The sequence below is a fragment of the Bombina bombina genome, chromosome 1 (assembly GCF_027579735.1).
Source record: "Bombina bombina isolate aBomBom1 chromosome 1, aBomBom1.pri, whole genome shotgun sequence".
Taxonomy (NCBI): domain Eukaryota; kingdom Metazoa; phylum Chordata; class Amphibia; order Anura; family Bombinatoridae; genus Bombina; species Bombina bombina.
Window position 1 is genome coordinate 1,552,217,286 of NC_069499.1, and position 25,008 is coordinate 1,552,242,293.

The 25,008-nt window shown below is 40.8% G+C and overlaps 1 protein-coding gene across 3 annotated transcripts in view; it reads left to right on the forward strand.

Annotated features, from left to right (window-relative positions):
• The window catches only part of UNK (unk zinc finger), a 527,926-nt gene that overhangs the window by 156,999 nt on the left and 345,919 nt on the right, over nt 1-25,008 (forward strand). For all 3 annotated transcript variants that reach the window (XM_053709109.1, XM_053709121.1, XM_053709114.1), the window contains 2 exons: nt 10,348-10,533; nt 10,813-10,878. In XM_053709109.1, the coding sequence (XP_053565084.1) occupies nt 10,348-10,533; nt 10,813-10,878 (252 nt within the window). The remainder of the gene's footprint in view (nt 1-10,347; nt 10,534-10,812; nt 10,879-25,008) is intronic.

Sequence of the window (25,008 nt, forward strand, 5' to 3'; positions counted from 1 at the left end):
CGACAGAGTAATTTTCGTTCCTTTCGAAATTTCAAAGGAAATTCTTCATCTTCCTCCTCCAAGCAGGAACAATCCAAACCTGCATGGAGACCTAACCAGTCTTGGACTAAGGGAAATAAATCCAAGAAGCCTGCTATTGATTCCAAGACAGCATGAAGGGCATGCCCCTGATCCGGGACCAGATCTTGTAGGGGGCAGATTTTTTTTCTTCACTCAGGTTTGGGTTCAGGATCCCTGGGCAATAGAAATTGTGTGTCAGGGATGCATACATTGCGTAAGAGACCTTTCCACCCTGGGAGTGATTGTTCATGTTCCAGTTCTGGAACAGGGTCAGGGCTTTTATTCCAACCTGTTCGTGGTTCCTTAAAAGGAGGGAACCTTCAGACCAATTTTAGATCTCAAGAGTCTAAACAAGTTTTTTAAGGGTTCCGTCCTTCAAGATGGAAACTATTCATTCCATTCTTCCCTTAATCCAGGAGGGTCAATTCATGACAACAGTGGATTTAAAGGACACATATCTACAGGTCCCTATTCACAGGGATCATCACAAATTCCTAAGGTTTGCCTTCCAGGGCAAACACTTCCAAATCGTGGCTCTTCCTTTCGGCATGGCCACTGCTCCCAGAATTTTCACAAAGGTTCTGGGGTCTCTGTTGGTGGTACTTCGGTCATGGGGAATTGGGGTGGCGCCTTATCTGGATGAAATTCTAGTCCAGATGCCATCCTTTCAACAAGCAAGATCCCACACCGACATAGTGTTATCTTTCCTGAGAACTCACGGGTGGAAGGTAAATTTGGAAAAGAGTTCCCTAGTTCCAGACGCAAGAGTCACCTTCTTGGGAACCATTATAGGCTCCCTGTCTATGAAGATTTTTCTGACAGAAGTCAGGAAATCAAAGATTATAGATACTTGCCTAGTTCTTCAGTCCACTCCTCGGCCGTCAGTGGCTCATTGCATGGAGTTAATCGGGCTGATGGTGGCGGCAATGGACATCATCCCGTTTGCTCGTTTCCATCTCAGACCTCTGCAGTTAAGCATGCTCAGGCAATGGAACAGAGATTATGCAGACTTGTCTCCTCTAATAACTCTGGACCAGGAGACAAGAGAATGGTGGTTGTCCCTGGATAATCTCTCCCAGGGAACCTGCTTTCACAGACCATCTTGGGTGATTATGACAACAGACACCAGCCTTCTGGGGTGGGGAGCAGTCTGGGGCTCCCTAAAGGCTCAGGGAGTTTGGACTCAGCCAGAGTCTATTCTTCCTATAAAGATTCTAGAACTGAGAGTGATCTACAATGCTCTCCTGGCCTGGCCTCAGTTAGCCACGGTCTAGTTTATCAGGTTCCAGTCGGACAACATAACTTCTGTGGCTTACATCAATCATCAAGGAGGAACGAGGAGTTCCTTAGCAATGACAGAGGTTGCCAAAATAATCCAGTGGGCGGAGGCCCACTCTTGTTGCCTATCGGCGATCCATTTCCCAGGGGTGGACAACTGGAAGGCGGATTTCCTGAGCAGGCAGACCTTTCATCCGGGGGAGTGGGAACTTCATCCGGATGTGTTTTCCAATCTGATTCTCAAGTGGGGTCAGCCGGAATTGGATCTCATGGCATCCCGACAGAATGCCAAGCTTCTGAGATACGGGTCGAGGTCCAGGGACCCCCAGACGGAACTGATAGATGCTCTGGCGGTCCCTTGGACCTTCAGTCGAGCATACCTATTTCCTCTGTTTGCTCTTCTTCCTCGGGTAATTGCTTGAGTCAAACAGGAGAGGGTTTCGGTGATCCTCATAGACCCTGCCTGGCCTTGCAGGATTTGGTATGCGGATCTGGTGGAGATGGCATCTCTGCCTCCTTGGAGACTCCCGTTGAGGAAGGACCTTCTGATTCAGGGACCCTTCCTTCACCCAAATCTACGCCTAGATTACAAGTTTTTGTCGGTAAGGCTGTGCGGGTCTAACAAGGCTTTTTTTCTTACCGCTCACTTAAGCCAACGCAGGTATTACAGGTTTTCTTCAAGCCGGCGTTAGCCTCAGAAAAGTGAGCGTTGAGCAAAATTTAGCTCCACATCTCACTGTAATACCAGTGTTGCTTACGGTAGGGTTAAGCTGGCAAAACGTGCTCGTGCACGATTTCCCCATAGGAAATAATGGGGCTGAGTTGGGCAAAAAAAAAACAACTAACACCTGCAAAAAAGCAGCGTTCAGCTCCTAACGCAGCCCCATTGTTTCCTATGGGGAAATTAAATTTATGTCTGCACCTAACACCCTAACATGAAACCAGAGTCTAAACACCCCTAATCTTACACTTATTAACCCCTAATCTGCCGCTACGGACACCGCCGCAACCTACATTATACTTATGAACCCCTAATCTACTGCCCCCAACATCGCCGACACTTACATTATAGTTATTAACCCCTAATCTGCCCCCCCCCCAACGTCGCCGCAACTATATTAAATTTATTAACCCCTAATCTGCCAACGTCGCCGCCACTATAATAAATTTATTAACCCCTAAACCTAAGTCTAACCCTAACACCCCCCTAACTTAAATAAAATTTAAATACATCTAAATAAATGTACTACATTTAAATAAATTAATCCTATTTAAAACTAAATACTTACCTATAAAATGAACCCTAAGCTAGCTACAATATAACTAATAGTTACATTGTAGCTAGCTTAGGATTTATATTTATTTTACAGGCAACTTTGTATTTATTTTAACTAGGTACAATAGTTATTAAATAGTTATTAACTATTTAATAACTACCTAGCTAAAATAAGTACAAAAGTACCTGTAAAATAAACCCTAACCTAAGTTACAATTACACCTAACACTACACTATAATTAAACTAATTACCTAAACTACCTACAATTAATTACAATTAAATAAAATAAACTAAATTACGAGAACCCCCCCCCCCCCTATATTATAGAAAATAATAAAAAGAATTACAAGAATATTAAAATAATTACACCTAATCTAATCCTCCGAATAAAATAAAAAAAGACCCCCAAAATAATAAAATTCCCTACCCTATACTAAATTACAAATAGCCCTTAATAGGGCCTTTTGCGGGGCATTGCCCCAAAGTAATCAGCTCTTTCACCTTTAAAAAAAAATACAATACCCCCCCCAACATTAAAACCCACCACCCAATCCCCCCTTAATAAAACCTAACACTAGCCCCTTGAAGATCACCCTACCTCCAGCCGGGCACAAGTGGTCCTCCAGAGGGTCCGAAGTCTTCATCCTATCCGGCCAGAAGAGGACATCCAGACCAGCAGAAGGCTTCATCCAGACGGCATCTTCTATCTTCATCCTTCCGGAGCGGAGCGGGTCCATCTTCAAGACATCCGACGCGGAGCATCCTCTTCATCCGACGGCCGATGACTGAATGACTGGTCCTTTAAGTGACGTCATCCAAGATGGCGTCCCTTGAATTCCGATTGGCTGATAGAATCCTATCAGCCAATCGGAATTAAGGCAGAAAAAAATCCTATTGGCTGATGCAATCAGCCAATAGGATTGACCTTGCATTCTATTGGCTGATTGGAACAGCCAATAGAATGCGAGCTCAATCCTATTGGCTGATTGGATCAGCCAATCGGATTGAACTTCAATCCTATTGGCTGATTGCATCAGCCAATAGGATTTTTCCTACCTTAATTCCGATTGGCTGATAGGATTCTATCAGCCAATTGGAGTTCAAGGGACGCCATCTTGGATGACGTCACTTAAAGGACCAGTCATTCGGCCGTCGGATGAAGAGGATGCTCTGCGTCGGATGTCTTGAAGATGGACCCGATCCACTCCGGAAGGATGAAGATAGAAGATGCCGCCTGGATGAAGCCTTCTGCCGGTCTGGATGTCCTCTTCTGGCCGTATAGGATGAAGACTTCGGACCCTCTGGAGGACCACTTGTGCCCAGCTGGGTAAAGACGGCTCAAGGTAGGGTGATCTTCAAGGGGGTAGTGTAAGGGGGGATTGGGTGGGTTTTAGAATAGGGTTGGGTGTGTGGGTGGTGGGTTTTAATGTTGGGGGGGTATTGTATTTTTTTTTAAAGGTGAAAGAGCTGATTACTTTGGGGCAATGCCCCGCAAAAGGCCCTTTTAAGGGCTATTTGTAATTTAGTATAGGGTAGGGAATTTTACTATTTTGGGGGTCTTTTTTATTTTATTAGGGGGATTAGATTAGGTGTAATTAGTTCAAAATTCTTGTAATTCTTTTTTATTTTCTGTAATTTAGTGTTTTTTTTTCTCGTAATTTAGTTTATTTAATTTAATTGTAATTAATTGTAGGTAGTTTAGGTAATTAGTTTAATTATAGTGTAGTGTTAGGTGTAATTGTAACTTAGGTTAGGGTTTATTTTACAGGTATTTTTGTACTTATTTTAGCTAGGTAGTTATTAAATAGTTAATAACTATTTAATAACTATTGTACCTACTTAAAATAAATACAAAGTTGCCTGTAAAATAAAAATAAACGCTAAGATGGCTACAATGTAATTATTATTTATATTGTAGCTATCTTAGGGTTTATTTTATAGGTAAGCATTTAGTTTTAAATAGGATTAATTTATTTAATAGTAATAATTTAATTTCATTTTAATTAAATTATATTTAAGTAAGGGGGGGTTAGGATTAGATTTAGGGGTTAATAAATTTAATATAGTGGCGGCGACGTTGGGGCGGCAGATTAGGGGTTAATAAATGTAGGTAGGTGTTGGCGATGTTAGGGACGGCAGATTAGGGGATAATAAAATTTAACTAGTGTTTGCGAGGCGGGAGTGCGGCGGTTTAGGGGTTAATACATTTATTAAAGTGGCGGCGATGTCCGGTCGGCAGATTAGGGGTTAAATCATTTTATTATAGTGTTTGCGATGTGTGTGGGGGGGCTCGGTTTAGGGGTTAATATGTAGTTTATGGGTGTTAGTGTACTTTGTAGCACTTTAGTTAAGAGCTTTATGTTACGGCGTTAGCCCATAAAACTCTTAACTACTGACTTTTATATGCGGTAGGAGTCTGGACAGGAGAGGGTCTACCGCTCACTTTTTCAGGCGATCGTAATACCGACGATAGGCAAATCCCATTAAAAAGATAGGATTAAAAAAAAAAAAAAAAAAAAAAAAAAAAAGATAGGATACGCAATTGACGTAAGGGGATTTGCGGTAAGCTAAAATTGCGGAAAAAAGTGAGCGGTAGACCCTTTCCTGCCTGACTCGTAATACCAGCGGGCGTTAAAAAGCAGCGTTGGGACCTCTCAACGCAAGACTCATAATCTAGGTGCTAGTTTGTGTGAAGCTGACTGCTTGGAGATTGAACGCTTAATTTTGTCCAAGCTGAGATTTTCTGATTCAGTCAAAGAGACCATGATTCAGGCTCGTAAGCTGGTAACTAGAAGGATTTACCATAAGATTTGGTGTAACTATCTCTATTGGTGTGAATCCAAGGGCTACTCATGGAGTAGAGTTAAGATTCCTAGAATTTTGTCTTTTCTCCAAGAGGGTTTGGAGAAGGGTTTATCGACAAGCTCCCTAAAGGGTCAAATCTCGGCCTTATCTATTTTGTTACACAAACGTCTGGCGGATGTACCTGATGTACAATCTTTTTGTCAGGCCTTGGTCAGGATCAGGCCTGTGTTCAAACCAGTTACTCCTCCATGGAGTCTTAATTTAGTTCTCAAAGTTCTTCAATGGGTTCCGTTTGAGCCTATGCATTCCTTAGATATTAAGTTGTTATCTTGAAAAGTTTTATTTCTTGTTGCGATTTCCTCCGCTCGTAGTGTCAGAACTCTCAGCATAGCAGTACGAGTCTCCTTATCTTATTTTCCATTCAGATAAGGTGGTTCTACGTACTAAATTAGGTTTTCTTCCTAAAGTTGTTTCTGATCGGAACATTAATCAGGAGATTGTTGTTCCTTCTTTGTGTCCTAATCCTTCATCTCAAAAGGAACGACTTCTGCACAAATTGGACGTGGTCTGTGCTTTAGTTTTACCTGCAGGCGACTAAGGACTTTCGTCAGTCTTCTTCTTTGTTTGTGATTTTCTCAGGAAAACGTAAGGGACAGAAATCTACGGCTACTTCTCTTTCTTTTTGGCTGAAGAGTATCATACGTTTTGCATATGAGACTGCTGGAAAGCAGCCTCCATAGAGGGTTACGGCTCATTCCACGAGGGCGGTTTCTTCCTCATGGGCATTCAAAAATGAAGCTTCTGTGGAACAGATTTGCAAGGCAGCAACTTGGTCCTCTCTTCACACTTTTTCAAAGTTTTACAAATTTGACACTTTTGCCTCGGCTGTGGCTGCTTTTGGGAGAAAGGTTCTTCAAGCAGTGGTGCCTTATCTGTTTTGTTTCATAGGAGATTGGCTTATCTCCCGGATGTTCAGTCCTTTGTTAAAGGGACATTAAACACTTGTCATTAGGGTTTTTTGTTTTTTTTAGTCATAATGCCGTTTTAGTTTTTAAAATGCAAATCGCATTTTTTTTTTATTATAGGTGTTCCTATTTTTTTTTTTTTTACATTTACTTGTGCTTTGTTCCTGCTCCCTGATGAATCTGTGCAGACATGGTGGGAGTCTGTGCTTATTGCTGTGAGCGTGCACGCATGTAGACATTGCTCTCACAGCATAAGTAAAAAAACTTCTGCTGCTATAACATTTGCAGGGATTATTTTTAGCTTTTTTTTTTGCACAATAATAGATTTTTAAGCAGCATCAGCTATTGATTGCTATATAGCTAATATAATTACATTTATTTATTCATTCCTATGTGCACATTTAAAATATTTTTTCCCTCTGGTGAGAAGGAAAAATTAGTTCTTGAGGTGCAAGGGAAAGAGGGATGGGTTAGGGATCTGTAGCCCAGCGAGGCAGCTGCTGTGTCCTAATCATGTCTGCTGACAGTGTCTGAAACAATAAGCTGTGTGCCGCTCTTCTTACCCCTCACCTTTCTCTCCAAGCCCCCCCTCCGTTCAAGCCTGTCAGAGTCTTTGCTGATCGGACATTATGCAAATCTGTTGCATTCCTAGGCTGTGATTTGCGGCTCTGCCCGGCAGCTCACACTCTCTGTGCTCGCATGTGATAGGGAATAGGCATTAGGAAGATCAGAGCAGATACTGTAGGGAAAGCTTTGTTTGACTTTTGTTAGGGGTAGGGAAAGGTCAGCCAAAGAATGTAGTCCTGTTCCGTACACAACAGGGATAAACGACCAGACAGAGACAGCCAAGCACTGCAGTATACGTTTTATGTGGCTGCAAATGACCCTTTTCTCCCTAGATTCTTATAGCTAGCTTCAGAGAAAGTAAATTCTGACAAGCCGGTCCTCTAACACAGCTGTCAATCAGTAACATCGGCTCCACTGAATGTATGAAGCTCGTTCACAAGGTTGCTGAGTACGAGCCTCATAGATTCTGTGGAGACTGCTCTCTTTGTATTTGCGGTAGTGGAAATGGGTGCGCACATCACGTGACAGGCATCAGCTGTAACGTGCGTTACAAGATGGCGGCGATCATTACTTTTAATAGGCGGTGGTTTAGGTAAGTATTTGAAACAGAAATAAATATTAAAAGGGTAATAAAAAAAAAGGAAAAACACAATAAAGATGCAAATCAGTAACTATATTATTAAAAAAAAAAACTTAATATGAGAAACCAGAAGGTGTTTAGGGTCCCTTTAAGGCCTTGGTTCGAATCAGACCAGTGTTCAGAAATGTTGCTCCTCCTTGGAGCCTCATCCTTGTTCTTAGAGTTTTACAACAGGCTCTGTTTGAGCTTATGCATTCTGTTGACCTCTAGCTTTTGTCTTGAAAGGTTCTGTTTTTGTTATTTCTGCTCTACAATGCAACTCCCCTTATCTTGTGCGGTTTTACAAACAAGGTTAGGTTTTCTACCCAAGGTAGTCTCAGATCGTAACATTAATCAGGAAATAGTTGTTTCGTCTTTTTGCCCTAAAACTTTCCTCCCCTAAGGAACGTTTACTTCATAATCTGGATGTGGTTTGTGCTTTTAAATGTTACCTTCAAACTACTAAGGATTTTAGGCAGTCCTCATCCTTGTTTATTCTTTACTCTGGCAAGTGCAAGGGCCAGAAGGCTACTGCTACTTCATTGTCCTTTTGTTATCCGCTTAGCTTATCAGACAGCGGGACAGCAGCCTCCTTTAGAGGATTACGGCTCATTCTACTAGGGCTGTTGCTTCCTCCTGGGCTTTTAAGAACGAAGCCTCTATGGATCAGATTAGTAAGGCGGCTACATGGGGTCATCCTTACATACTTTTTCAAAAATTTTACAAATTTGATATTTTCTCTTCAGCTGAAGCAGCTTTTGGGAGCAGGGTATTACAGGCTGTGGTGCCCTCAGTTTAGGGTCAACCTCCTATTTTCTTTTGTCCCTCCCATTTATTCATCAGTGTCCTCTGGAGCTTAGGTATTGGTTCTTAATAGTTATGAATGAAGTCGTGGACTCTCCCTGCCTTGGGAAGGAAAACAAAATGTATGCTTACCAGATAAATTCCTTTCCTTCCTGGCAAAGTCCAGGTGAATGGGAATGCAGCACCACTGTTTGTGCTCAGTGATAGGGGTTAACTGCAATAACCCAGTGGAATCCAAAATACAGAGTTCACCAGCACCAATACGGTAAAATTTGTTATAATCTATATTAAAGACCCATTTAAAAATAGCGACGTTTCTGAGTTAACCCCTTAGTCATGCCATCTTCCTGGCAGGGAGAGTCCATGACCCTACATGTAATTTTTTTGATGGCTTCCTTATTCATTTTTCTTCTGGCACCTCTACACCCTAATATTTCTCCTGCTTTTCCTCGTTCCCGTGGCCGAATGACTGGGGGGATGGGGAAGTGGGAGCGGTATTTATAGCCTTTGGCTGGGGTGTGTCTGCCTCCTCCTGGTGGTCAGGTGTTGATATTTCCAACAGTTATGAATGAAGACGTGGACTCTTCCTGACAGGAAGGAAAGGAATTTATCTGGTAATCATACATTTTGTTTTTCTTTTGTGATTCAGACAGAACACACCATTTTAAAAAGGTTTCCTATTTACTTCTATTATCAAATTTACTTAATTCCCATGATATTCCGTGTTGAAGAGATACCTAGGTAGGCATCTGGATCACTACATGGCAGGAAATAGTGCTGCCATCTAGTGCTTTTGCAAATGGATAACATTCTTGAAAAACCGCTTCCATATAGTGCATACGTTACTGCTTTTCAACAAAAGATACCAAGAGAACGAAGAAAAGTTGATAATAGAAGTAAATTAGAAAGTTGTTTATAAAATAGCATGTTCTGTCTAAATCATGAAAGAAACATTTTGGGTTTCATATCTCTTTAAAGGGATTGTAAACTCTAAATTAAAGGCCATTATCAAAAGATAATCTTAAAAACAGGGGTACTTTAATTCATTAAATTTTACAAAAACAGTTATTTTAAAAAATACATAAGTTTTGCGTTATGGTAAACATAACGCCGATCCTCCGCCCGCATCTCCTGCTTTCTTTAGCAGATCGATGACGAATCCGGCTTCCACCAATTGTTGCATGCTCCCTTTGGCGTCTAGCTCATGGGGCACACAACGATAGGAGGAAGCCGGATTCGTCATCCATATGCTAAATACAGCAGGAGATGTAGGCGGAGGATCGGCGTTATGTTTACTATAACGCAAAGGTACGTATTTTAAAAAATAAGAGCCTATGTAAACTTTAATGAATTAAAGTTCCCCCGTTTTAGGATTATTTTTTGATAATGGCCTTTAATTCATTAAAATTTGCAATCGCTTTAACGTCTCTTTACAACTATTTAAACTGTCATTTTGTTAGCAGAGTTTACATTGTTTTGCAATCCAGGGGCACAGCCATTGAAAAACTCTGGTTTATTTTATCTCCTTTGCTGTAGCCAGTTAGGGACAGGTATAAACCAGTTCCTGCACTGCAAAGAATCTCTTTACAGCATGTTAAAGAGACAGGTTTCTGGATCCCATAGAATGCACTCCACTGGGAGAAGTGGAAAGAAACACAATTTTACAGTTAAATTACAGAAATAAATATCAAATTAAATAATAAAAAAGGGCATTACAAAGTTTTGTTTAAATGTGTGTTTTAAGAGGAATTAAAATATCCTTTTAAAACGTGGCCATAGATAAAATGTTATCCTATCTCTTATAGAAATATGTTATTTTATCTTTATATGTCTTTTTACCTAGATTATTAAATCTCATCAATGTGTTGATATTTTACAATTTTTGTTAGAAATCCAATCATCAATTTCTTAACACATAGTATTTCTAAGCCGGCTTTGTAATCTCTAATTATATCCCTTTGCTCTCTTGTAGATGCTGTGTGCTAGTCTAGGCAGTCCAACGAATCCCTGCGGGTCTCCCCCTGGCTCACTTGGGAAACCCCAGAGCCTGGATAACTTAGGTTTCCACACCGACCTTCCTACTAGCTACAAGAAAGCCCCTGGGTGTGAGCGTGAAGACTCTATGGGGGTTGAATATCTTAAGAGCTTCAAGAGTCAGGTCTGTAGCTTCAGTTGGTGTATTTTTCATGCATTCTCACCTTCATTATTTTCTGCTGCATAATACTCAGCAGGGAATATTCCGTGGTTGCTAAAATTGTTTAGTGTCCTTGATCAGAATTCAGCATTGGCTACGTGTGAGAATAGCTGTGTTAAGCTAAATCTGCTTTTTTATTTTTTATTTCTGTCTGTTTCCAGAACTGTGCAGGGTAAACGGATTTAAATAGAGTGGCTTACTGCCCTCTCTCACAAAATGTTAATTTGTTTTGTGCATTTTTAGGCGAAATTAAAACCTCACTCTCTGGAGCACAGGAGCCAGGATCAACCTCTTCTGCAGTCCAAGCAGGTAAAAACAACATGGGTTTGGATAATGCAGATTATATTCTTGAGAATAGTATTTGGTATAGAGACATTTATCTATAATAACTCTTTCACTGTCAAGGCGTTCACTTACTTTAGTTTTGAAGACAATATTTAGACTTTTGCATTTATTACATTAAAATAGTTTCACACACAAATCTTATTAATTTTTTTTCAGAAATACACAAAACTGGCAAAAGCCGACTACACAGAATGCAAACTTTATTGTTACACATCTATTTTCTGTTTACCTTCCCAAAATACAAATTATGTACCTTTTTCTTCATTAAAAAAAAATAATTAAAAATTTGAAGGTATATTTTTTGTTTTTACTATTTTTCATATTATGGTGAAAAACAGTATAAATTAAATATCTAAGCATAAAATAGGTCAATTATTTTGAAAATGTATACTGTCGTTGACCAGTCACTTGACAGCTATGATGATATAAAATAGCTCCCTGGCTGCTGGGTTTGTCGAGCCCTGGCTTATGATATATTTATTTGGGAAGGGGGTTGATAATTTTTATTTTATACTATTTTTTTCCAAACATAGAACCAGGGCTGTTAGGTATTTGTCATTGTAATGACAGTCACCTGGCAGCCAGATAGAAGATATTTTATCTGGAAGAGGAGGCTTGTCTTTCCATGTTTTGTGGGGGGGAAGAGAGTGGATTATCCCCTCCCCCTATTTGTTCCATATGCTTATGGTTCTATCAGCCACATGTTGATGTCAGAGGAGAATGGGCAGACTGGTTTGAGATGATAGAAAGGCAACAGTAACTCAAATAACCACTCGTTACAACCAAGGTATACAGAATACCATCTCTGAATGCACGTTGAACCTTTAAGCAGATGGGCTACAGCAGCAGAAGACCACACCGGTTGCCACTCCTGTCAGCTAAGAACAGGAAACTGAGGCTACAATTCGCACAGGCTCACCAAAATTGGACAATTGAAGATTGGAAAAACGTTGCCTGGTCTGATGAGTCTCGATTTCAGCTGCGACATTCAGTTGGTAGGGTCAGAATTTTGTGTAACCGTGAAAGAATGGATCCATCCTGCTTTGTATCAATGGTTCAGGCTGGTGGTGGGGGTGTAATGGTGTGGGGGATATTTTCTTGCCACACTTTGGGCCTCTTAGTACCAATTGAGCATTGTTTAAACACCACGGCCTACCTGAGTATTGTTGCTGACCATGTCTATCCCTTTATGACTACAGTGTACCCATTTTCTGGTGGCTACTTCCAGCAGGATAATGCACCATATCACAGAGCTCAAATCATCTCAAACTGGTTTCTTGAACATGACAATGAATTCACTGTACACTTATGGCCTCCACAATCACCAGATCTCAATCCAATAGAGCACCTTTGAAATATGGTGGAACGGGACATTCGCATCATGGATGTGCAGCCGACAAATCTACAGCAACTGCGTGATGCTATAATGTCGATATGGACCAAAATGTCTGAGGAATGATTCCAACACCTTGTTGAATCTATGCCACAAATATTTAAGGCAGTTCTGAATGCAAAAGGGGGTCCAGCCTTGCACTAGCAAAGTGTACCTAATAAAGTGGCCAGTGAGTGTATATTCAAAAGCAGTAGAAAATCAATAATGCTGAATTAACTAAAGAGATACATTTGTTAAATTCTAAATCAAAATTCATTAAAATTATGGTGGAGATAAAGGTTTGAGATTAAAATCCTCCATGTCTCAAAAGTAAATCAATAAAATGTGTTGCAAAGGAAATTAGCACATGTAGGCAAGTATCCTCGCTTGCTTTTACCCAGTAAAACTCCATATACATTGTTACCAATGCACAAGAGGATTCTGGGTAAGATATGCAAATTAAATATGCAACAGCTAAAAACTCTTTGCTTCAAATACTGTGTTAACACACAGCGATCCCCTAATGGGGTGAATGCAGCAAATACATATATTGGTAAATAATATATTGGTAACAATGTATATTGAGTTTTACTGGGTAAAAGCAAGCAGGAATACTTGCCTAGATGTTAGGGGTGTCAAAAATAATCGCCATTAACGATGCTGCATCGATGCGGTGCAAGATCAGAATCGATTCAGGGTCAGTGACGTCATTGCACAATGTCACGTGACCCCGCCTCTCCCACTGACTGATGTGAGGGCTTAAAGTAATGGCAGACAGAGTAAATATTGATTGATTCTATGTTTTTGAACATCAGCATGCTCAGTGTAACACAGTGAATATTTCCTTGTATTATCGCTTCCCTGTTTACTCACTGTTGCGGTCTCTGCTGCATGTTTCCTCTTTGTCAGACCCCTAGCCCAGCACCAAACGAGCATTTGAGTGTTGCTATTAGATATAGAAAAAGTCAAGTTTTACAAAAGTATCTAATAGCAACACTCAAATGCTTGTTTGGTGCTGGGCTAGGGGTCTGACAAAGAGGAAACATGCAGCAGAGACCGCAACAGTTAACAGGGAAGCGATAATACAAGGAAATAGTCACTGTGTTACACGAGGCTGCTGTCAGTTGGTAAGACTGCTTCTGCCCTGTCAGATCTCTCCTAGTCTTGAAGCAGGCGACACAGCAGGAGGGCTTAATTAATCACATTCACCCGGCCAGCACCTTTACCTCTAGGACAACTTATTGAAGCCGTTCAGTAAGTGCTTGGTGCAGCTGTTAATAAAGGTTCCGGTAAGAGGAAATTACATAGCATTCCTTCCCAGCTGCAGATCATCACAGAGCCGTAATAAACATGTTTAGAGTGCCTACATGATTGATTAGGTGACCCTTTATGTCAGTTAAGAGCCCTAATCATTAACGGTGACACTGCACTGCTCACACATACCATGCATTCCTTTCAAAGCTCTCCAATACCCAGAATACTAGTCTCATATGAGCTTAGGGAGCAAAATAACAGCCCATCTATGATCTAAGTGTAATATGTGACAGGGTATTGTATTGTATTATAGTTGTGCTTTGTATGTGTATATAAATAAATGTATATGTTACATATAAACCTATAGCCTTTTAAAAGCATATCTATTACCTTAAATCTGAATCCATTATTTTTATTTAAAAAAAAATCTATATCACACATATCCTATGTTAGTTATCTATTTGGGACCTGCTCTGCTAAAAGTCAATCATTTATACACCTTGGTTCATAAACTGTGCATTATTCCCTGACAAAAGAGGCAAGTCCAGAATTATTATTTAACATGCCAGGACCATAATATCTTATATCCTAGAAACATCCCCTTAGCAATCCCCCTTTTTTTTAGAGCAGATAAAATAAAAAAGGGAGTTCTGACTACTTGAATTTGTTAATGAAAATCATGGGCAGTAATCGTGATGCATTGCGATGCATCGTAGAATCGAATCGAAGCGTTACGATGATAATCAAATCGAATCGTGAGACAAGTGAAGATGCGCACCTCTACTAGATGTGCTAATTTCCTGTGCAACACATTTTATTGATTTATTTTTGAGATATGGAGGATTTCTAAATTAAATAACCCCATAGCCTAATGAATTTAAATAATCAAATTGTTTTTAAGTGAAAATTTGCATCTAAACACAGAGGGTACAGAGTTTGATTTCATAATTAAAAATTTGATGTCACTGTCACTCCAAACACGTGCACATAATTTACCTGTGTATGCATAGGGAGCTGCATGCATGAGAAAATGTGCTACTGTGCATTTCCTTTTTGACGTTATTACTATTCAATAACTATTTATTTCTTTCATGTAATTAGCAAGAGTCCATGAGCTAGTGACGTATGGGATATACATTCCTACCAGGAGGGGCAAAGTTTCCCAAACCTCAAAATGCCTATAAATACACCCCTCACCACACCCACAATTCAGTTTTACAAACTTTGCCTCCTATGGAGGTGGTGAAGTAAGTTTGTGCTAGATTCTACGTTGATATGCGCTCCGCAGCAGGTTGGAGCCCGGTTTTCCTCTCAGCGTGCAGTGAATGTCAGAGGGATGTGAGGAGAGTATTTCCTATTTGAATGCAATGATCTCCTTCTACGGGGTCTATTTCATAGGTTCTCTGTTATCGGTCGTAGAGATTCATCTCTTACCTCCCTTTTCAGATCGACGATATACTCTTATATATATATACCATTACCTCTGCTGATTTTCGTTTCAGTACTGGTTTGGCTTTCTACAACATGTAGATGAGTGTCCTGGGGTAAGTAAGTCTTATTTCTTCTGTTAAGTGTGATCAGTCCACGGGTCATCATTACTTCTGGGATATTACTCCTCCCCAACAGGAAGTGCAAGAGGATTCACCCAGCAGAGCTGCATATAGCTCCTCCCCTCTACGTCACTCCCAGTCATTCTCTTGCACCCAACGACTAGATAGGATGTGTGAGAGGACTATGGTGATTATACTTAGTTTTATATCTTCAATCAAAAGTTTGTTATTTTAAAATAGCACCGGAGTGTGTTATTACCTCTCTGGCAGAGTTTGATGAAGAATCTACCAGAGTTTTGCTATGATTTTAGCCGGAGTAGTTAAGATCATATTGCTGTTCTCGGCCATCTGAGGAGTGAGGTAAACTTCAGATCAGGGGACAGCGGGCAGATGAATCTGCATAGAGGTATGTAGCAGTTTTTATTTTCTGACAATGGAATTGATGAGAAAATCCTGCCATACCGATATAATGTCATGTATGTATACTTTACACTTCAGTATTCTGGGGAATGGTACTTCACTAGAATTACACTGTAAGAAATACATAAAGCTGTTTAATAACTAGAGATTATGTTTAACGTTTTTGCTGGAATGTAAAATCGTTTTCATTTGCTGAGGTACTGTGTGAATAAATGTTTGGGCACTATTTTTCCACTTGGCAGTTGCTTAATCTGTTTTTCTGACAGTTTCTGTTCTCCCTCACTGCTGTGTGTGAGGGGGAGGGGCCGTTTTTTGGCGCTTTTTCTATGCATCAAATATTTCAGTCAGCAACTCATTGTATTCCCTGCATGATCCGGTTCATCTCTACAGAGCTCAGGGGTCTTCAAAACTTATTTTGAGGGAGGTAATTTCTCTCAGCAGAGCTGTGAGAATTATAGTTTGACTGAGATAAAAAACGTTTATTCTGTAATTTGTTTCCTGCTTTCAGAATTTGTTATCTTTGCTAATGGGATTAAACCTTTGCTAAAGTTGTGTTGTTTACAAGGATTGAGGCTATAACTGTTTCAATTTATTAATTTTCAACTGTCATAGATCTTCTGTGCTTCTTAAAGGCACAGTACGTTTTAATATTATTCTAATTGAATTGTATTTCCAAGTTGCAAGTTTATTTGCTAGTGTGTCATTTGTTGCAATGCCAAAGTGGAGCCCAATAGAAATTTATGTACTAACTGTATTGATGCTACTTTAAATAAAAGTCAATCTGTACAAATTGAACAAATTTCACCAAACAACGAGGGGAGAGTTATGCCGACTAACTCGCCTCACGTGTCAGTACCTACATCTCCCGCTCAGAGGGAGGTGCGTGATATTGTAGCGCCGAGTACATCTGGGCGGCCATTACAAATCACATTACAGGATATGGCTACTGTTATGACTGAGGTTTTGGCTAAATTACCAGAACTAAGAGGTAAGCGTGATCACTCTGGGGTGAGAACAGAGTGCGCTGATAATATTAGGGCCATGTCAGACACTGCGTCACAGGTGGCAGAACATGAGGACGGAGAACTTCATTCTGTGGGTGACGGTTCTGATCCAAACAGACTGGATTCAGATATTTCAAATTTTAAATTTAAACTGGAAAACCTCCGTGTATTACTAGGGGAGGTGTTAGCGGCTCTGAATGATTGTAACACAGTTGCAATACCAGAGAAAATGTGTAGGTTGGATAAATATTTTGCGGTACCGACGAGTACTGAGGTTTTTCCTATACCTAAGAGACTTACTGAAATTGTTACTAAGGAGTGGGATAGACCCGGTGTGCCGTTCTCACCCCCTCCGATATTTAGAAAAATGTTTCCAATAGACGCCACCACAAGGGACTTATGGCAAACGGTCCCTAAGGTGGAGGGAGCAGTTTCTACCTTAGCTAAGCGTACCACTATCCCGGTGGAGGATAGCTGTGCTTTTTCAGATCCAATGGATAAAAAGTTAGAGGGTTACCTTAAGAAAATGTTTGTTCAACAAGGTTTTATATTGCAACCCCTTGCATGCATTGCGCCGATCACGGCTGCAGCGGCATTCTGGATTGAGTCTCTGGAAGAGAACATTGGTTCAGCTACTCTGGACGACATTACGGACAGGCTTAGAGTCCTTAAACTATCTAATTCATTCATTTCGGAGGCCGTAGTACATCTTACTAAACTTACGGCGAAGAATTCAGGATTCGCCATTCAGGCACGCAGGGCGCTGTGGCTAAAATCCTGGTCAGCTGATGTTACTTCTAAGTCTAAATTGCTTAATATACCTTTCAAAGGGCAGACCTTATTCGGGCCCGGGTTGAAAGAGATTATCGCTGACATTACAGGAGGTAAAGGCCATGCCCTGCCTCAGGACAAAGCCAAAGCCAAGACTAGACAGTCTAATTTTCGTTCCTTTCGTAATTTCAAAGCAGGAGCAGCATCAACTTCCTCTGCACCAAAACAGGAAGGAGCTGTTGCTCGCTACAGACAAGGCTGGAAACCTAACCAGTCCTGGAACAAGGGCAAGCAGACTAGGAAACCTGCTGCTGCCCCTAAAACAGCATGAATTGAGGGCCCCCGATCCGGGATCGGATCTAGTGGGGGGCAGACTTTCTCTCTTCGCCCAGGCTTGGGCAAGAGATGTTCAGGATCCCTGGGCGCTAGAGATAATATCTCAGGGATACCTTCTGGACTTCAAATACTCTCCTCCAAGAGAGAGATTTCATCTGTCAAGATTGTCAACAATCCAGACAAAGAAAGAGGCGTTTCTACGCTGCGTACAAGAGCTCTTGTTAATGGGAGTAATCCATCCAGTTCCACGATCGGAACAGGGACAGGGGTTTTACTCAAATCTGTTTGTGGTTCCCAAAAAAGAGGGAACTTTCAGACCAATCCTGGACTTAAAGATCCTAAACAAATTCCTAAGAGTTCCATCGTTCAAGATGGAGACTATTCGGACAATTTTACCTATGATCCAAGAGGGTCAATACATGACCACTGTAGATTTAAAAGATGCTTACCTTCACATACCGATTCACAAAGATCATTATCGGTACCTAAGGTTTGCCTTCCTAGACAGGCATTACCAGTTTGTGGCTCTTCCATTCGGATTGGCTACAGCTCCAAGAATCTTCACAAAGGTTCTGGGTGCTCTTCTGGCAGTACTAAGACCGCGGGGAATCTCGGTAGCTCCATACCTAGACGACATTCTGATACAAGCTTCAAGCTTTCAAACTGCCAAGTCTCATACAGAGTTAGTGCTGGCATTTCTAAGGTCACATGGATGGAAGGTGAACGAAAAGAAAAGTTCACTCGTTCCACTCACAAGAGTTCCCTTCCTGGGGACTCTTATAGATTCTGTAGAAATGAAGATTTACCTGACAGAGGACAGGCTAACAAGACTTCAAAGTGCTTGCCGCACCCTTCATTCCATTCAACACCCGTCAGTGGCTCAATGCATGGAGGTAATCGGCTTAATGGTAGCGGCAATGGACATAGTACCCTTTGCACGCTTACACCTCAGACCACTGCAACTGTGCATGCTAAGTCAGTGGAATGGGGATTACTCAGACTTATCCCCTTCTCTGAATCTGGATCAAGAGACCAGAAATTCTCTTCTATGGTGGCTTTCTCGGCCACATCTGTCCAGGGGGATGCCATTCAGCAGACCAGACTGGACAATTGTAACAACAGACGCCAGCCTTCTAGGTTGGGGTGCCGTCTGGAATTCTCTGAAGGCTCAGGGACAATGGAGTCAGGAGGAGAGTCTCCTGCCAATAAACATTCTGGAATTGAGAGCAGTTCTCAATGCCCTCCTGGCTTGGCCCCAGTTGACAACTCGGGGGTTCATCAGGTTTCAGTCGGACAACATCACGACTGTAGCTTACATCAACCATCAGGGAGGGACAAGAAGCTCCCTAGCTATGATGGAAGTATCAAAGATAATTTGCTGGGCAGAGTCTCACTCTTGCCACCTGTCGGCAATCCACATCCCGGGAGTGGAGAACTGGGAGGCGGATTTCTTAAGTCGTCAGACTTTTCATCCGGGGGAGTGGGAACTTCATCCGGAGGTCTTTGCCCAAATACTTCGACGTTGGGGCAAACCAGAGATAGATCTCATGGCGTCTCGACAGAACGCCAAGCTTCCTCGTTACGGGTCCAGATCCAGGGATCCAGGAGCAGTCCTGATAGATGCTCTGACAGCACCTTGGGACTTCAGGATGGCTTACGTGTTTCCACCCTTCCCGTTGCTTCCTCGATTGATTGCCAGAATCAAACAAGAGAGAGCATCAGTGATTCTAATAGCACCTGCGTGGCCACGCAGGACTTGGTATGCAGACCTGGTGGACATGTCATCCTGTCCACCTTGGTCTCTACCTCTGAAACAGGACCTTCTGATACAGGGTCCCTTCAAACATCAAAATCTAACTTCTCTGAAGCTGACTGCTTGGAAATTGAACGCTTGATTTTATCAAGACGTGGATTTTCTGAGTCAGTTATTGATACCTTAATACAGGCTAGGAAACCTGTTACCAGAAAGATTTACCATAAGATATGGCATAAATACCTATATTGGTGTGAATCCAAAGGTTACTCTTGGAGTAAGGTTAGGATTCCTAGGATATTGTCTTTTCTACAAGAAGGTTTAGAAAAGGGTTTATCTGCTAGTTCATTAAAGGGACAGATCTCAGCTCTGTCCATTCTGTTACACAAACGTCTGTCAGAAGTTCCTGACGTCCAGGCTTTTTGTCAGGCTTTGGCCAGAATTAAGCCTGTGTTTAAAACTGTTGCTCCACCATGGAGTTTAAACCTTGTTCTTAATGTTTTACAGGGCGTTCCGTTTGAACCCCTTCATTCCATTGATATAAAGTTGTTATCTTGGAAAGTTCTATTTTTAATGGCTATTTCCTCGGCTCGAAGAGTCTCTGAATTATCAGCCTTACATTGTGATTCTCCTTATTTGATTTTTCATTCGGATAAGGTAGTCCTGCGTACTAAACCTGGGTTCTTACCTAAGGTAGTTACTAACAGGAATATCAATCAAGAGATTGTTGTTCCTTCTTTATGCCCAAATCCTTCTTCAAAGAAGGAACGTCTACTGCACAACCTGGATGTAGTCCGTGCTCTAAAATTTTACTTACAGGCAACTAAGGAATTTCGACAAACGTCTTCTCTGTTTGTCATTTACTCTGGGCAGAGGAGAGGTCAAAAAGCTTCCGCTACCTCTCTTTCTTTTTGGCTTCGTAGCATAATTCGTTTAGCTTATGAGACTGCTGGACAGCAGCCTCCTGAAAGAATTACAGCTCATTCTACTAGAGCTGTGGCTTCCACTTGGGCCTTCAAGAATGAGGCCTCTGTTGAACAGATTTGCAAGGCTGCAACTTGGTCTTCGCTTCATACTTTTTCCAAATTTTACAAATTTGACACTTTTGCTTCATCGGAGGCTATTTTTGGGAGAAAGGTTCTTCAGGCAGTGGTTCCTTCTGTATAAAGAGCCTGCCTATCCCTCCCGTCATCCGTGTACTTTTGCTTTGGTATTGGTATCCCAGAAGTAATGATGACCCGTGGACTGATCACACTTAACAGAAGAAAACATAATTTATGCTTACCTGATAAATTCCTTTCTTCTGTAGTGTGATCAGTCCACGGCCCGCCCTGTTTTTAAGGCAGGTAAATATTTTTTAATTTATACTCCAGTCACCACTTCACCCTTGGCTTTTCCTTTCTCGTTGGTCCTTGGTCGAATGACTGGGAGTGACGTAGAGGGGAGGAGCTATATGCAGCTCTGCTGGGTGAATCCTCTTGCACTTCCTGTTGGGGAGGAGTAATATCCCAGAAGTAATGATGACCCGTGGACTGATCACACTACAGAAGAAAGGAATTTATCAGGTAAGCATAAATTATGTTTTTCTGTGACACTCTAAGCTATGGTTGGGCACTTTTTTTAATAAAGTTCTAAATATATGTATTCAAACATTTATTTGCCTTGACTCAGGATGTTCAACATTCCTTATTTTCAGACAGTCAGTTTCATATTTGGGATAATGCATTTGAATCAATCATTTTTTCTTACCTTAAAAATTTGACTTTTTCCCTGTGGGCTGTTAGGCTCGCGGGGGCTGAAAATGTTTCATTTTATTGCGTCATTCTTGGCACGGACTTTTTTGGCGCAAAAGTTTTCTGTTTCCGGCGTCATACGTGTCGCCGGAAGTTGCGTCATTTTTGGACGTTTTTTTACATCAAAAGTGTCGGCGTTCCGGATGTGGCGTCATTTTTGTCGCCAAAAGCATTTAGGCGCCAAATAATGTGGGCGTCTTATTTGGCGCTAAAAAAATATGGGCGTCACTTTTGTCTCCACATTATTTAAGTCTCATTTTTTATTGCTTCTAGTTGCTAGAAGCTTGTTCATTGGCATTTTTTCCCATTCCTGAAACTGTCATTTAAGGAATTTGATCTATTTTGCTTTATATGTTGTTTTTTCTATTACATATTGCAAGATGTCCCACGTTGCAACTGAGTCAGAAGATACTTCAGGAAAATCGCTGCCTGGTGCTGGAGCTACCAAAGCTAAGTGTATCTGCTGTAAACTTTTGGTATCTGTTCCTCCAGCTGTTGTTTGTATTGATTGTCATGACAAACTTGTTAATGCAGATAAAATTTCCTTTAGTAAAGTTCCATTACCTGTTGTTGTTCCGTCAACATCTAATACTCAGAGTGTTCCTGATAACATAAGAGATTTTGTTTCTGAATCCATTAAGAAGGCTTTGTCTGTTATTCCTCCTTCTAGTAAACATAAAAAATCTTTTAAAACTTCTCATTGTTCAGATGAATTTTTAAATGAACATCATCATTCTGATTCTGATAATGGTTCTTCTGGTTCAGAGGATTCTGTCTCAGAGGTTGATGCTGATAAATCTTCATATTTATTTAAAATGGAATTTATTCGTTCTTTACTTAAAGAAGTTCTAATTGCTTTAGAAATTGAGGATTCTGGTCCTCTTGATACTAAATCTAAACGTTTAGATAAGGTTTTTAAATCTCCTGTAGTTATTCCAGAAGTTTTTCCTGTTCCTAGTGCTATTTCTGAAGTAATTTCCAGGGAATGGAATAATTTGGGTAATTCATTTACTCCTTCTAAACGTTTTAAGCAATTATATCCTGTGCCATCTGACAGATTAGAGTTTTGGGACAAAATCCCTAATGTTGATGGGGCTGTCTCTACTCTTGCTAAGCGTACTACGATTCCTACGGCAGATGGTACTTCCTTTAAGGATCCTTTAGATAGGAAATTTGAATCCTTTCTAAGAAAAGCCTATTTGTGTTCAGGTAATCTTCTTAGACCTGCTATATCTTTGGCGGATGTTGCTGCAGCTTCAACTTTTTGGTTGGAAGCTTTAGCGCAACAAGTAACAGATCATAATTCTCATAGCATTATTATTCTTCTTCAACATGCTAATAATTTTATTTGTGATGCCATCTTTGATATCATTAGGGTTGATGTCAGGTATATGTCTCTAGCTATTTTAGCTAGAAGAGCTTTATGGCTTAAAACTTGGAATGCTGATATGTCTTCTAAGTCTACTCTGCTTTCCCTTTCTTTCCAGGGTAATAAATTATGTGGTTCTCAGTTGGATTCTATTATTTCAACTGTTACTGGAGGGAAAGGAACTTTTTTACCACAGGATAAAAAATCTAAGGGTAAATTCAGGTCTAATAATCGTTTTCGTTCCTTTCGTCACAACAAGGAACAGAAACCTGATCCTTCATCCTCAGGAGCGGTATCAGTTTGGAAACCATCTCCAGTCTGGAATAAATCCAAGCCTTCTAGAAAATCAAAGCCAGCTTCTAAGTCCACATGAAGGTGCGGCCCTCATTCCAGCTCAGCTGGTAGGGGGCAGATTACGTTTTTTCAAAGAAATTTGGATCAAATCCGTTCACAATCTTTGAATTCAGAACATTGTTTCAGAAGGGTACAGAATTGGCTTCAAAATAAGACCTCCTGCAAAGAGATTTTTTCTTTCCCGTGTCCCAGTAGATCCAGCGAAGGCTCAAGCATTTCTGAAATGTGTTTCAGATCTAGAGTTGGCTGGAGTAATTATGCCAGTTCCAGTTCTGGAACGGGGGCTGGGGTTTTATTCAAATCTCTTCATTGTACCAAAGAAGGAGAATTCCTTCAGACCAGTTCTGGATCTAAAGATATTGAATCATTATGTAAGGATACCAACATTCAAAATGGTAACTGTAAGGACTATCCTGCCTTTTGTTCAGCAAGGGCATTATATGTCTACAATAGATTTACAGGATGCATATCTGCATATTCCGATTCATCCAGATCACTTTCAGTTTATGAGATTCTCTTTCCTAAGACAAGCATTACCTGTTTGTGGCTCTACCGTTTGGTCTAGCAACAGCTCCAAGAATTTTTACAAAGGTTTTCGGTGCCCTTCTGTCTGTAATCAGAGAACAGGGTATTGTGGTATTTCCTTATTTGGACGATATCTTGGTACTTGCTCAGTCTTTACATTTAGCAGAATCTCATACGAATCGACTTGTGTTGTTTCTTCAAGATCATGGTTGGAGGATCAATTTACTAAAAAGTTCATTGATTCCTCAGACAAGGGTAACCTTTTTGGGTTTCCAGATAGATTCAGTGTCCATGACTCTATCTTTGACAGACAAGAGACGTCTAAAATTGATTTCAGCTTGTCGAAACCTTCAGTCACAATCATTCCCTTCGGTAGCCTTATGCATGGAAATTCTAGGTCTTATGACTGCTGCATCGGACGCGATCCCCTTTGCTCGTTTTCACATGCGACCTCTTCAGCTCTGTATGCTGAACCAATGGTGCAGGGATTACACAAAGATATCTCAATTAATATCTTTAAAACCGATTGTACGACACTCTCTGACGTGGTGGACAGATCACCATCGTTTAATTCAGGGGGCTTCTTTTGTTCTTCCGACTTGGACTGTAATTTCAACAGATGCAAGTCTTACAGGTTGGGGAGCTGTGTGGGGGTCTCTGACGGCACAAGGGGTTTGGGAATCTCAGGAGGTGAGATTACTGATCAATATTTTAATCCAAGTTGTTTTTTATTGGTATATTTCAAGAATACAAAATCCGTTCAGAGATACAGATCACAAATGACAGTAACAAAATAAAACAGTCAAAATATCAAGTTAGAGTAACATTTTCTTAAAACATGTAAATTAGAAGTTAAGATAACCAAAGCATAGACAAGTAGAAAAACAACTGTCTACCATGCCATATCATAGTTTCAAACCAGTATTACACAACATGTCTGAAAAATGTACCGTCAATCAGTGAAAATTCTCTATCTGAGTGGGTAAGTATGTGAAGGTAAGTGGAAACTCCGTAGTGGGTGAGTGACTAAAGAGAGCTTTCTGAAGCTATATATTGTGTCCACATATTTTGTGCATTAATATAATGATCCCTAGTGTCCAATCTAAAAGCTTTATATTCCTCTAGTTCTATAAGATCGCTAACTTTGTTTCTCCACATTGTGATATTAGGGGGGGTTTGGGATTTCCAATTCTTTGCAATAAGTGCTTTAGCACTATTTGTGAATATGCGAAGCAAAATGATATGGGACTTGGAGGGGAGTTTGATGTGTTTATTTAGAAGAAATATTAAGGGATCAAAGGGGAGTATGAATTGGAAAATTTTCTCAATTTCACCAAGAAGAGTTCTCCAGAACCAAGTGATGCTATTGCACCACCACCACATGTGGCCCATTCCACTCCCCGAGTGCCCGCAGCGCCAGCATCTATTCCCGGTTGTAGGGTATAGTTTATATAGTCGTCTAGGTGTAAGATACCAGTTATGAAGGATTTTATAATTCATCTCTAGAAGGGCTGCCGATGAAGAGGATGACATAGTGTTTATAAATATAGATGATGCTACTTGGGGAAGAATTATAACTCCTAACTCCCTTTC